At 35.2% G+C, this 14,426-nt stretch overlaps 2 protein-coding genes across 11 annotated transcripts in view; both read right to left on the reverse strand.

Annotated features, from left to right (window-relative positions):
* Positions 1-4,403: 4,403 nt before the first annotated feature.
* LOC137251084 (uncharacterized) lies at positions 4,404-8,373 on the reverse strand. Of its 2 annotated transcripts, XM_067785064.1 has the most exons (5): positions 6,291-8,373; positions 6,076-6,226; positions 5,899-6,000; positions 5,727-5,836; positions 4,404-5,653 (listed from the first exon to the last, which is right to left on the reverse strand). In XM_067785064.1, the coding sequence occupies exons 1-5, from the start codon at positions 6,294-6,296 to the stop codon at positions 5,531-5,533; spliced, it is 492 nt and encodes a 163-aa protein (XP_067641165.1). In that variant the 5' UTR covers positions 6,297-8,373; the 3' UTR covers positions 4,404-5,530. The 2 variants fall into 2 exon arrangements, with proteins under 2 accessions (XP_067641165.1, XP_067641164.1); XM_067785063.1 differs by having other exon boundaries at positions 5,899-6,226.
* Positions 8,374-8,519: 146 nt separating this feature from the next.
* LOC137251081 (phospholipid-transporting ATPase IF) overlaps positions 8,520-14,426 on the reverse strand; it is a 130,750-nt gene continuing 124,843 nt past the window's right edge. For all 9 annotated transcript variants that reach the window (XM_067785061.1, XM_067785060.1, XM_067785057.1 and 6 more), the window contains 3 exons: positions 13,361-14,174; positions 12,948-13,274; positions 8,520-10,505 (listed from right to left, as the gene is read on the reverse strand). In XM_067785061.1, coding sequence (XP_067641162.1) covers positions 10,292-10,505; positions 12,948-13,274; positions 13,361-14,174 — 1,355 coding nt within the window. In that variant the 3' untranslated portion in view covers positions 8,520-10,291. The remainder of the gene's footprint in view (positions 10,506-12,947; positions 13,275-13,360; positions 14,175-14,426) is intronic.

The following is a 14,426-nucleotide window of genomic DNA, read 5'->3' on the forward strand; positions in this document are numbered from 1 at the left end:
GACCAGGAGTAATGGTCTATCCGTCAATTCAGCCAAAACTGAACTGGTTCTGTTCATTAGGAAATATAAGATTCCTGTGTTGCAATTGCCGGTGCTAGCGGGTACGACCCTGGTGCTGAGGGACTCTGCCAAATACCTAGAAGTAATTTTGGATAGGAAACTCTCCTGGAGGAAAAACGCTCAGGAGCGTGTGAGGAAAGCAACGGTGGCATTGTACAGCTGTAGGAGAGCTGTTGTACGAAGATGGAGACTATCGCCGCTTCTACTGGCCAAGAGACAATGCTGCCGTCCCCTCATGTTGCTGCTCCCGCTACTGGTACTCCGACTGCGGCGCAAGTGTTTCCAATCCATATGAGTGCAACTAATTTAGATGAACCATCTGCAGGTGCTGATAACCAAAGTGATTAGAACACTGTGCGTAAAAAAAGAGGTTTAATAAAAGCAAAAATAAGTCCTCTGGTTCTAGTACAGCAAATTCTTCCCAAAGCGATTTAAATTCAAATCTGTTGCAACATTCTGGTAACAATGCTGATTCCAGGGCAAATATCAACGCTAGCCCCCCAAAAAATGCAAACGCTCGGAAATTAATTAAACCCTTAGTTATTGGGTCGAGCTCCAGTAATGAGTTACGAGCTGTTGTCAGAAGAAAATGGCTCCATATATCTCCCTTTTCTACTTCAGCAACAGCTGACCAGGTAAAAAAATATATTGCTAGACATACTGGTATGGAAGAAAACTCCATTATTTGCAGTAGCTCTTTGAGACACCTTAATTTCAAGTTAGGCGTTAATGCCAACTCATATGCGATGCTGTTGCGGTCTAAACTATGGCCTGCAAATATCGTTGTGCGCCCGTTTAAATTCAAGCCAAAAAACGACGAAAACCAACCGATGTCCGACGGCAATCGGTTGGGTTAGATGGAGGAAATAATCACCTAAGATTATATATGCAGAATATGGCTGGTGTTAGAACAAAATCCCAGCTGGTGCGGCTATTTAGCTCCCATGAAGAATATGATATTTTTGTCTTCATTGAGACGTGGCTAAATGAAAACTTTTTCAGCGAGGAATATTTTGATCCTATGTTATACAATGTTTTTCGCAAAGATAGAAATTCAAACCTTACTGGTTGTGCACGAGGTGGTGGAGTTCTCATTGCGCTACTTGACCAGCTATGTGTATGCATTCGAGGCTCATCAGACCCTGTTTTTGTTTGTGCTTCATATATACCGCCCAATAGTAGCTACGACTTTACACTGCACATGTCGATAATATTACGTCCCTGGCATTGAACAAAGTTGGTGGTGATCATCTCTACGTGCTGGGTGATTTTAATCTGGGTAATGTTAAATGGTCACAGACTCTACCAAACTCGGCTTTAATAGCATGTGAGGTCATTGGCTCCATTGAAATATATTTAATAGATAGTTTTTTAAGTATTGATATTAAACAAATTAATCGTTTTTCAAATAGACTAGGTCGTACTTTGGATTTGATATTTTTATCTAATAATCTAAATTTTCATTTTTTGAATGTATTTCTCCTATTAAAAAATCCGATTTGCATCATGTTCCATTAGTTCTTGATCTGGAGTTTTATAAATTTGCCGAAGCGAGTACTACCAGCTCTAATTTTTCTTTTAATTTTAAGAGATGCGATTTTTCGAACTTGAACAATCTTTTGCTTGAAATAAATTGGGATAGTTTGTTTTGCAGTCTTGATACCACTAAAAGGTTTGAGATATTTAAGTCTACTGTTCTGCAAATTTGTAGAAATGTCATTCCCTTGGGTCCCAAAAAGAAGTACAAGGTGCCCTGGCATAATAGAGCCTTGATGAAACTCCGGAATTTGAAAAATAAATGTTTCCGTAAATTTAAAAGAACTCAAAATCCAACGTTTTTCAACTAAGATATGCGAAGAGCTTGAGAGAAAAACTGCCAAGCAATGTGAAGAAAGGTACAAAACTATCATGAAACGTAAGAAGGCAGCAGTGGAAAACAATTCTAGCACAGGGGCAAAACGTCAAAAAGTGCTGTTCGAAGAGGAGATAAACAAGATATGCCAATTAGACGATTCGATTGAGTCAGCGATTAAACTGAGTAGCCAAGAAGTCGTAAGAAAAGATCAGAAAGAATTAAAGGAAAAAAAGAGAAAGAGCAATACGTTACAAGAACCGTTGAAGGAAATTGCTGCTAGGAAAGAGGAGGCCAGAGAAGAGAGACATAAGGAGCGAATGGAGAGGGCTGATAAAATGGAAAGCCTTTTGGAAAAATTTATGGCAGAAAATATGTGGAATACTGAATTTATATCTTAAGATAATACTATGTTCAAACAGAAAAATAAATTGAGGAAATTTCGATTTGAATTGAGTGCTGTTCATACAACTCGATTTAGCTTACACAATAGTAATTTGATAGCTGGTTGGCTCATCTCTACAGCAAGAACATACCTTTGTTCAGACTGTCAAAATATGCGTGTTGGTATTAGGCGAATGAAATGAAATGAAAACATAAATCTTTGAAATTTTTGTGTGTTGTAAGAAAATGTGTTCAATGTTTTGGTTTCATTTTGAGTTTGCCATCTTCTTTTGACAATATCTACTCCAGTGAAATGAAAGACATAAAATCAGCTGATGAGATGAGCCAACCATATAGTTCAGCCGTGCGTAGCTGACGTTTAAATATACTCAATAAACACACTTTACAATGTTGCATTTGCAGTTTGAAACAATTTATTACGCAATTTTTTTTAAATTGGCAATTTATTATTACAATTTATTATATGACAAATTGCGTAATAAATTGCCCAAATAGTATAAATTGCCAATTTGGTGTGTGTTTGAACCTAGTATAAGACTGAATCGATTCAATTTTATTATTTTAAATTCACTATTATTTTGAACCATAGATGTTAATTAATGATTAGATAATGCTAATGATTGCTAATTAACCTTCATTTGCGAAATTCTCTAATTCATTAAATAATTAGAATTAGTTCACCTAATTCCCATTAGATAATTGAAATTTTTATTCCAATGGTATATCTAATTGCAATTAGTTGCCATTAGCAAAAACATTGGTTTACCTTTACAATTAGAAATCTAATTGACTTCTGCTAATGCAATTAGATATTCAATTAGCTCGAATTAGATTCAATTATTTTGACAAAGATAAATATTTTTCAAAGAATTATTGAAGTGAACGAATAATGATGTAAATAAATATAAATAATTGATTCTAATTCGAGCTAATTGAATATCTAATTGCATTAGCAGAAGTCAATTATATTTCTATTTGTAAAGGTAACCCAATTTTTTTTGCTAATGGTAACTAATTGCAATTAGATTTACCATTAGAATAAAAATTTCAATTATCTAATGGGAATTAGTTGAAGTATTTCTAATTGTTTAACGAATTAGAGAATATAAACCAATTGCATCAATTGATAATTCTAATTGGAATTTAACATGTATGTTTTGAACACACATGTATATGTCCTTACAAATGCATAAATACTACAACTTTGTATAAAATGCTGAGAAGGTATAGATCTAAATTTAGATCTTTTCAATTATATTCATTCCTTTATTACATATTTGTAGTCTTGATATATTGTATGTTTCGTTAAATTGTTAAAAAGTACCTGCATGAAGCAAGCGGATGTTCTCTTAATTTTTAATAAATATAATTACATGCATATGTATATATAAAGAGTCTTTGTAATGACAATGGCAACTGCACACTAATTTGGTGACAACGTCGTTCTGCAGGATAAGATAAATTTTATTTGTGATTTTATTCTCAGTCTATATAAAAGATAATTTGGTTTGAGATTTGAATTTGATTTCAAATCAAATACAAGTATCTTTAATTTAGAATGAATATATTGTCTGGCTATAGTTAACGAAATAGTTAAGCTACTGCATATGTATGTATGTGTATTAATGCGTTTGCCCTGTTGGTTTGTTCAGTGGAAATACTTTAGTAACTACGCCGATGCCTTTGTTTGCGCCTTCACAAAAAGCATCCAAAGCTTTATCATTGGTACCCATCTTTTCAAGCTCATCCCCACTCAGGATTTAGGCGATTCAATTTTGAATTTCCCTACATATCAATACAATTTGATTACTCTTTCTGAATAAATAATGAGTTATCACACAATTGAACAAAAAAAAATAATCAAATATAAATTCTTTTGATGATGAAAAACTAAAAAGCATTTTTCGATCTCTTTTTGAAATAATTTTTGAAGTCCTTTAATGACTAAATTTTAATATTTCATAAAAACCAACAAAAGGAATAATCAAATATGCTTACCTTTGATGATCAAAAACTAAATATAGTTTTTCAATCACATTTTGGAAACATATTTGAATCAAATGTGTTTACTTTAGGTGATCAAAAATTTATAATAATTTTTCATTCAGCTTTCCGAATCTTTTATGAATATATTTATTGACTGAATAATGAATTTTATAATTGTTGAAATTTTACTTTTTATTAAAAATTTTATTTTTTTCACATACACATATTTTTTCAATCATGAAGCTAAGAAAAAATATATAAAAATTTTATTATTTATGCAAAAGATATTCTTCAAGACAAAAATAATGTAATGCTTGTCGTGAACGAAGATTTCCCCAACCATTTCTCACCTTCAGCTTCCCAGAAAATACATAATGATTGGTCAATACATAGGTTGTGAGCTATTTGAACCGCAGGTAAGTGAAACTGTCTTGACATACCTAGATACGGCTTCAACATCCCGTATCGTATCCGTATTTCAAGATGTTGACGATCATAGTTGATGCTGGATGTTGCAGTCGAGGTGTATATCGGTCAAGTTTGTTTGCGAGTTAGCTGTGGTTCGAAAAGCTCATTTTCGCATGCTTTCTTCCCCTTATGAAATAAGATTATTATGTAGATCCTATTTTGAATGCTTTATGAAGAATAAATGCATTATAATGGCATTCAAAAATTATTCAAAAATCTCAACAAAAACGATTGAAATATATTCACGAATATGATCAGAAAATGACTGTGAAAAGCATTCAAATATTACTCTATAACAATTAAAGCCCAATTTTACAATGATATCAAATATGAACAAAAACCGTTTCGAAATAGGAATCATAAATGATTATTCAAGAATAATCACATTTATGCTATATGTAATACTTCTATATTGTTACAAAAGGCTAGGTACATTCCCAAACATCAGAGTGCCGATATATTGCTGTTTAAATGTTTTTGTTTTTGTATTCAAAAAACGAATGTACCTAAATTTTAATTTTTTCTTGTCACACTTATGCTTCTATAATCACAAAAATTTTGTAGGCTGTCTTGTTTTGATTTCGAATTCAAAACTTATTGCGAGTATTTTGTATTAGCAATATAGAAATATTCCATATATGCATTTATGGTACTTTTTTCTCCCGACGATACGTTAATTTTCGAACAGAAAATGCTTTTAAATTTGAACGTTTTTAATCATCTTGGGGTATGATATTTAAATATTTTTGATCAAAATTTTCAAAAAATGCTGGCTGGGTCAATTGCTCGGATTACTGCTGTTTGCTGAATGCTGGCGATATGCATGGTGGTCTGGAAAACTACATAAATTGCTGTAGCATGAAACAGTACTGATACTTCGGCCTAAAACGTTAATATGAATGAAATGGTTATAATTAAGCAAACTATGAGCTGCATCGTAATTTGTATTTTTTACCTGAAACAGCAGTGGGCCATATGGTTCATCATCACAATCGCCTAATAGCCGTGGAAAAGTTTGATTCGGGCCTATTTTAATTTGCATATTGTCATCAACTACAGGACCAACTGCATTTACAAGAAAAAATTCGTCTATGTGAAATTCATTTGACTCTTGTTCCAAACCTTGCCTTTCCAATGAGTGAAAAGATGTTCAAAGCGATGTTTGGATGGACTAATTAGTTTTAGTTTATATTCTATATTTCCCAATTGTGGTTCAGGTGATAAAATTCCTTGATCAAAATCAATAGTTTTATTATTGAGATAATCTAGTTCTCCTTCACTACTGCTACAATTTTCGCACTCACTTTGTCTCTTATTTTTACCGCCGTCTGATTTGCTAGATGATTTTCGAGATTTCTTTTCTTTACGGCGGTTTACGCTGTTATTGTTTGCATTGCCAATATCATGAGTCTCCTCATTGGGATCGAATAGACTTAAGAGCCCACAATCCATCGTCTGTAAAAATTTAAACGTCAGAAGTATAGGACCACAAACACAAATTAGCAAATTTTTAGCTCACCTTCATTCAATTGATGTTGACGCGCAGGTCGTGTTGATATCAGTTCCAAAGGTTTTAATTCTAATTCTGTTCCCACGATTTAACTGGTATTGCTGCTGGTACTGGACGCTTACTAGTTTTTCGTGGTTCGATATTTCACTGGCGGTAGCGGGCAAACTGTATATTTGTTGGTGGTTGGTTGTACTCGTCGTTTGTTTAATTATATTCAGGATAGTAATAATTCATTCATTTCATCATAAAAAAAGTGGAGTTTTAATAGGAATTGTTTTTTAAAACAGTGATTTGATTTGAATTCTCTTTATTTTGCCAAGGTCAGTGAGGACTGAGTCGATATTTTCAGGAAGAAAATGATCGTCAACAGTAACAGGGGGAACATAATACTCTTCTGCTTCTATTTTATCTTTTTTGTCTATGCAAATATTATGAAGTACGCAGCACGCTAATATAAAGTTTGCAGTAGTCTCAACTTCATGGAAATCTAATCGTATGAGTTGCCTGAAGCGGCACTTTAACAAACCATACGCGTTTTCTTCTTCTAAATGTGGGTGGTGCCACGCCTATATCTCCAAATTTTTTTGGAATTTGTGTTTTGCGTCAAATTTAATTAGCTTAGCTGTATTCTTTTTTGATGTATCTAATTTTTTCCATTTTTCTAAATTTCCGATATCGAAAAAGTAGGCGTGGTTATCGTCCGATTTCGCTCATTTCAATACCAATCTATTCTGAGTTCAGATAAACTAGTATACCGAATTAGGTGAAGATATTTCAATACCTGCCCAATTTATTTTGTTCACGGACGGACGGACATCACTTAATCAAATTTTTTTTTTTTTGTCGATATTGATGATTTTGATATATGAAAGTCTATATCTATCTCGATTCCTTTATAACTGTACAACCAACCGTTATACAATCAAAGTTATAATATACCCTGTGTATAAGTGCAGCTAGGTATAAAAATAATTTGGCAGATGCCGGCTTGTAGCTGCTGTTGTGAATGTAATCAGGCATATTGCGTTATTTATTATGATGTAATTAAGGAGTATGTGTATAAAAAATCCAAACAGTAATTTGTTTTATTTGTGGCGCGTATATGTTCAAGAATTTCGTTTGAATCCGTCAGACCTAGTGAAACGGGGTTATATGGACTTAGTCCGTTCTCCATTTGAATTTTATAACACATCATGGATTTCAAGTTTCATATGTAAAAGTTATGTTGTTGTCAAGTACCACACTCCTGTGATAGGGCGTGAACTATCGCACCATCACAGCGACTGTTATATCTGTGTGGTAAATATAACAGGAATAAAACGCATAAATCACTATAATGTATTTATGCCAACCTACTAACTGCAGTTAGACCAGTCTTTAGTGCTAGATATTCATCGGAACTAGAACCCAGTACATCCCGACATCATTCAGATGATTTAATTCAGCAGAATGCATCAAGCAGCACTGATCAAGACTGTAGCAATGATTCTGATTTTATCGACTCTGGTGAGCCTAAACTACACTGAACCAAAAAAGGTTGTCCTCAAAAACCCGGGAAGAATAACGTCATCAATACACCACCAGACACGGTATAATATTACCACCTCTTCATATCAAATTGGGACTTATGAAACAATATGTAAAGGCCTTAGACAAAAGTGGTGAATGTTTACAAATACATTTCTAAATCATTTCCAAAAATCTGTTCTGAAAAGGTGAAAGATGGGTTTTTCAATGAGTAAAAAAAATTACATAATTTGTGATCCAGAGTTCACCAGCCTTTGTTTGGGTTGTAAAAACTTTTTTAAGAAAACAGGGAGTCCTGAGTATATAGACCAGCTGATGCTACACCTTCAACAACTGTGTGTAAACATGAGTATCAAGATGAGCTTTCTCTATAGCTACCTGTACCGTGTTCCTGAAAATTTAGGCGATTTTAGTGAAGAGCAGGGCGAGCGTTTTCACCAGGACCCCTGCACTATGGAAGAGCGATATCAAGGACACTGGAACGCACATATGTTAATTGATTACTGCTGAAGCAATCAGTAGTGCTCCAGCAAAGAAAATTTCTTAACTCACTGTAATTGATAATAAAAGACGTTTATTTATTGAAAAAAAATATATATATATATATATATTTTAAGAGTCATGAACTTAACACCGGGTTATAATAATTTAATATTCAATTATTACTTTTGTTCAAGAGAAACTGAAGAGAATTAAACATTTACTGGCATATTTCGTTGGTACCATTTCGAAAACCGCCACGTAATCATCACCAGGTAATTTCGTAATGTTTTCAAAGGTTTCACCGAGATTCGAACCACAAATCACACGGTGAAACTGCAGTTGTTCGATAACATAAATTTTTATTGCTTATCTCACCTTAAGCGGCCAAAGTTGCAAGGTTAAACTCTTCTCAACTTTAACTGGGGTTTATACTCGCACTTAAAAACCGGAACTTGGTCTAACAAAATACAATTTTTTTCGTACACACGAGTTTTATACTAAAAATTTCTGCTCTTGCTTTTTTACACAATTTGTTCCTTGAGGAGTTTGAAAGAATACTGAAACTATATTTTAATAAACTCTTTTCAATCACGAACTTAAAGCCTTAACTATCTAATCTTATACTATAAACTTATTTTTAAAGCTGATTAAATATAAATATCGCACACCTAAACAGTGATCAACTTAAAAATCGCATCGTTCAGGAAACTTGAACAAATGACAGCCTCTCTAATATACATATATGTATGTACATCTGGACTTAATAATTTTTTAGTTATAGAACTTAAAAAAGTGTTTCCTCAGTATGGCGTAAATCTTAAAAAACTCCACCATTTCCAGTTGTAATTGGGAAAGCGTCACTTGGTAATAAGATTTGTCAATTGTAAAAAAGATTAGTCAATAGAAAATTAGAAAGCTTCAAATTTAAATGAGAACAGTCAATTGCAAATGCGAATGCGTCACTTCGATATGAGAAGAATCATTGTAAATCAGAGAGCAAGAAATGAAAATGCGAAAACGTCATAAAGGATTGAATAAAGTAAACTCTTAAGGCGAAAGCAACAATTTTTAATGCTAAGCGTCACATGGAAATGAAAAATCTTTTGATGTGAATACGAAAATATCAAGTGTAAATAAGAAAGCGGTAATGAAATATGTGAAGGCGTCCTTTGGAATTGACAAAGGCTTAAACATTCATTTAATTGTCTTGACAGAAGGATTCGAATAGAGAATTTTGGGAAGCAGAAACCATTTAATCGACTTACTTTTGGTGTGTGACAACGCTACAAAGACTTATATTGAAATGGTCAAGTGGGAGCCCTGCGTTTAGGTCCATGCTCTCCAAAAAACTTATGTGAAGGTATATATTACTATTTACAAATGAGGCTTTTTAACTTTCAATTAACGCTTTCTTATTTACAACTGACTGTTCTCAATTTCGGATGGCGCATTTTCGTTTGGGTTAGGTTATGTTGAACTGGCCGGTTCATGATGACCACGTATAGACTGAATGAGTCCGTGGTGTTGCCAGAAGTTTGTTTAATGAACAAACTGAAAAACCCACTAAAAAACCACGACCTATGTTATAGAATCATTATAATTCCGTCCTCTTAGAAAATACTAGAAGCGTTTTCATTTACAACTGACAATTTTTAATTACAATTGACTATTATCATATCGAAGTTAGGCTTTCGCTTTTATAATCGACTGTTCTCATTTACAACAGACTATTCTCAATTAAAATAGTCTCTTTCGTATTCTCATTTGCCACTCACTCATTTACAATTCTCTATCCTTATATTTAATGGACGCCTTCGCAAATACAGTTCTTATTTTCACCTGACTGTTCTCAATTACAATTGATGCTTTCGTATTTACATCTCATATCGAAGTAGCGTCTCATCAATTACAACTGGAACTGGTGTACATATATAAATAACACATAAACTACAAATATCGTAGAATTAACTAAGCAGCGTCTTCAGCATTAGGTACTCAAGTCATAAATTTGTTGATTGGGCACTTTGTTGCCTCATCATCATACGACCGGTATTGGGATAGAAGCTACGATTCGGCCAATTAAAAGCTTTAGGTAAAACTTTTACTACATAATCAGGCAGTAGACAAGCAATAACGGTAATTATATTGAAAAGCCACAAAGGAAGCGAAGATAGTAGTCTGTTGTAGGCCCAATAGATGTCCGTATCGTAGTGACTGTAAAAGGATAATTTAAAAAGATTTGAGTTTAGTAAAACATGATAGTTTACGAAAAATAAATACACGTAAGCTGCAAAGAGGTGATATATTAAAAATTAAAAAGTGCATCTAGTGTGTTTCGTGTTTGAGATCTTGCGGTTATCTTACTTTTCCATGGATTATATCGTTATATACCAGCAGATTCCTATTCAGACCATCGAGTTTCAAGATAAATTGTATTTTGAGGTATTTATATGCTCCATGGTTGCTCCTCACCCTCCTGTACCCGACAGGTATCGAAACAAACATAGGTCCAGAAGAAAATTCATACTGCGTTCACCGGGTGATGCCTTCGTAAAGCGTCTTCTGACCTTACCCTAACCGTAAATAAAGCTAATTTATGGCCCTTGGTTTATCGTGCCCGAGTCACCTTAACTATGTACAGATGTTTCAGAAAACGGCAACTTCAAAGCATGGCATTTTCCTTTCTCTCTTTTCTCCTTGCGGAGCTTTTATCTATCTCCCTAACGATAAATCTCACTTCAAAGACAACACATATACCAATTAAAAGTACAAGAATACGTGACAATTAAGAACATTACGATGTCTGAAGCTCAAACCTGCCGATTTAACAGTAGCAGACTCGGCACTCATCATGGTGAACGACTATCCTAAGTCTGACATCAGTTCAATTGCTCATAGATGCTTCCATTGAGAGGCAGTCCTTCTTCCAGAGCTCAACTCATCTATGTCTACTTCAACAAGTCAAACTGAGATCTATGTCACTGCTTCCCTTACCCCAATAAGCATTTGAGCTAATTTCCCAAAGCTTCGCAAGGTCGGTTGCTTTATTTAGGCTAAAACGAATATCATTACTGATATATATGATAATGAATTTGGCTGATTGTTCCAGCGAGACAAGCTTGATCAGGTGATCAGATGCTAGGATTTGAATCGTCTGCCAATTAATACAGCTGTTAAGTATTGCACTGATGATGGAAATGTCTGGGGGGCGTGGTCGTGTGTGTTGTCATGGCCCTGCCACAGGATGCCCCTGAGAAAAAGCCGGAGAGCCTTGCTTTGTAGAGTGAGTGGCACAGTGGCACCTTTCAAGAAGGCGCTTCAGAGAGTGCTGTTGCTGACATCCGAACGGCGGATGACGCACACGTTTAACTTCTGTACTGGCAAACGGTGCAGATGTTGGGAGGAACTTGGAGCTTATTTCATTGACCTACAAGTCCACGTGCTGGTAAGAGAAGGGGGAGAAGAGGACTGGAGACGGTGCTCCGCATTACTCCCATATAAGCTGCTTAGATATAAACGATAAGGGGTGACCGTATGAGCTAGAAAGAGCGACAACTCGTTTTGACTTGCTGAGCAGCATTATTGCTGGAAAGTAGTTAAGGTGCTCTTAGTCGTGGCGTGGTAAGTACTAGTTGTTGTTGTTGTTGTAGCAATACGGTTGCTCCCCGAAGGTTTAGGGAGTGATCGATGTGATGGTCCTTTGCCGTTTACAGATCCGGTACGCACAGCATCATTAAGGTGCTGGCCCGACCATCTCGGGAACGATTTATATGGCCACATTAAACCTTCAGGCCAATCCGGTATTTTAGTCGCCTCTTACGACAGGCATACCTACCGCGGGTATATTCTAACCCCCTGACCCGCTGGGTTGGTAAGTACTAGTGGTACGCCCTAGTACGGGAGCAGCAAGGTACCACAAAATTTGTATGGAAATGATGGGATCGACCCAGAACGCTCCGTTCGATGCAACTATGCTTTGCGCGTGACGCCCTGACAATAGTGTGACCGTCCTTTGTATATTATTTTCCGGTAAAATACACCAAACCACTTTCCTGAAGCAGGGTTAGGTTCAAGAGCTTCCCTGAGAGTAATCCGGCGGATTGAGTCTGCTGCGATTTTGCTGCCACTTTTTTTTTTTTCTCAAGTGGCCATAAAGTCAATTTTGTTTTTTTTTTATTTGGCACCTTTACGTATTAGAATGTGGAGTTATAGTTACATTTTATTGTTTTCGCTATTCTCAATCAGTCGAATGAAAAAAGAATTTTTGTTTATCTCAAATTTTCAGATACGGCGCAACTCTTCCTTTATATATTTTGGTCCCCATCTGTCCTCTCTGCCATAAGAAAAACTTGTTCAACTAAAAGTATAGAGATTTTTGCAAAATCGGACTGAAAGCTGGAACGGTGAGCATTCCTTTAAAATAAGAAAAACATATTCAGCTAATAGTCTAACCAATCCTGCGGAAATTTTTTTGCTTTTGTGCTGATCTTTTTCCGTATCTTGACCTTATGACATTGATTGAACGGATATTTCCTTAGTGGCCATAAATTCAAATTAATTACTTTGAAACGGTAATAAGGCCAATTGACCTTATGCCATACCATTGGAACTTGTAACAGCATATCATAACAAAGTTGGAATAATTATTACACTTACAAGTCGATAACATTGTAGATAAAAGTTGTTATCATAAAGGCCAATATCGAGCCCACTACTAACGCTATATACCAATAACTTAGATATCGAGCCTCTAGCAATAATTTCAAATTCACCACAACAACCAAAATTTGCATAAGCAGTGTACCAAAACATGAGAATTCCGCTGTTTGACCACTGTTTAATAAAATGTTGTTGGTAGAAAAGATGTAACACGAAAAGAAATAAGTAATCGCCGTATGATAGAAACCAAACAAAATCCAACCGAGGAAATATTGCCAATGGAGACCTTTGTTGTTTGTATTCTTCTTGTAAAGTGCAGGATCTCTAATAACAAAAATTAAGCAAAGAAAACATTAAGTAGTCATAAAAAAAAAACAAAAAAAAATTTAATAAGAAAGCTCTACACTTACGTAATAAGCTCCTCCTCACTGTATTTCTTCTCGGTGAGAGCGATGAATAAAATCGGCAGCGACGTATAGAGAACATTATATAGCGTCATGAACAAAGAATCATAAACTGATCCCGAAGAAAACAATGAATAGAATTGAAATAAGAACATTATACCCATAAAATAGACATTCTTATAGAAGAAATATTGTACGAGCAAATTCAGACGAGTCGTATGGTAGTGGCCATGAACCAAAATCAAACGTTTTAACAAACTAAATTTGGCAAACGAAAAATCAGCACAACGTGCCGCTTGACGTCCCTCCTTGCCCATAATACCAAGACCCACATGAGCTTCTTGTATCATAGACACATCGTTCGCACCATCACCAACCGCCGCTGTTATGTAAGCCTCTTTTGAGGTACGTATTAGTGAGACGACTTCACTTTTTTGCAATGGACTCAAGCGGCAACATAGCAGTGCTGTGCATTTAATTGCTACATCACGAAATAATTCGGGGGTCTCTTTGAGCGCCACTGCTAAACTTGTACCATCGATAAGGAGCGCACATTGTGCACCAATACCAAAGATAATTTCACGATCCAGAGCATTCAAATGTACCATCATATCATCTTTTGAATGACAATTTGTTATGAAGTATTTGATGGCGTCCGGCGGTATGTGACCACAAGAGAGTGCTATGTTGAGTGCGGTTTCAATTTTATCACCTGTTAGCACCCATATTTTTATGCCAGCCTTTTGTAGAGACGTCAATGTGTCAGTAACATCGTCTTGCAATGCATCTTCGACGGCAGTTGCGCCGAGCAAGTCGAGATCTAAAAGAGTATAAATTGAAAAAATTTAGCGAAGGACACATAAAAAGTTCAGCTGCGAAAGTTCGTGCTATCATCTTTTAGTTTTAAAGCATCTAGTTTTGTATTTAGCTATTCCTATTTTTCTATAATGACAAAAGTATTCCTTAATTAAATAAAAGTAGTAGCCCCGCAAGCATTGTACTGCCGAGCTTTGGTTTACCTGCATGAATTTAATCGAATTTTATGAAATTTATATCACAAATTGCCCCTCTT

Source organism: Eurosta solidaginis, chromosome 4 (assembly GCF_040869045.1).
Source record: "Eurosta solidaginis isolate ZX-2024a chromosome 4, ASM4086904v1, whole genome shotgun sequence".
Classification (NCBI taxonomy): domain Eukaryota; kingdom Metazoa; phylum Arthropoda; class Insecta; order Diptera; family Tephritidae; genus Eurosta; species Eurosta solidaginis.

Excerpts from the sequence above, each read along its gene's own strand:
- LOC137251084 (XM_067785063.1), bottom strand. Across the intron at positions 5,837-5,898 it reads TCTTTTCACTCATTGGAAAG|TTGGTCCTGTAGTTGATGAC; the intron begins GCAAGGTTTGGA and ends TTGTAAATGCAG. Across the intron at positions 5,654-5,726 it reads ATGGCCCACTGCTGTTTCAG|GCCGAAGTATCAGTACTGTT; the intron begins GTAAAAAATACA and ends TTAACGTTTTAG.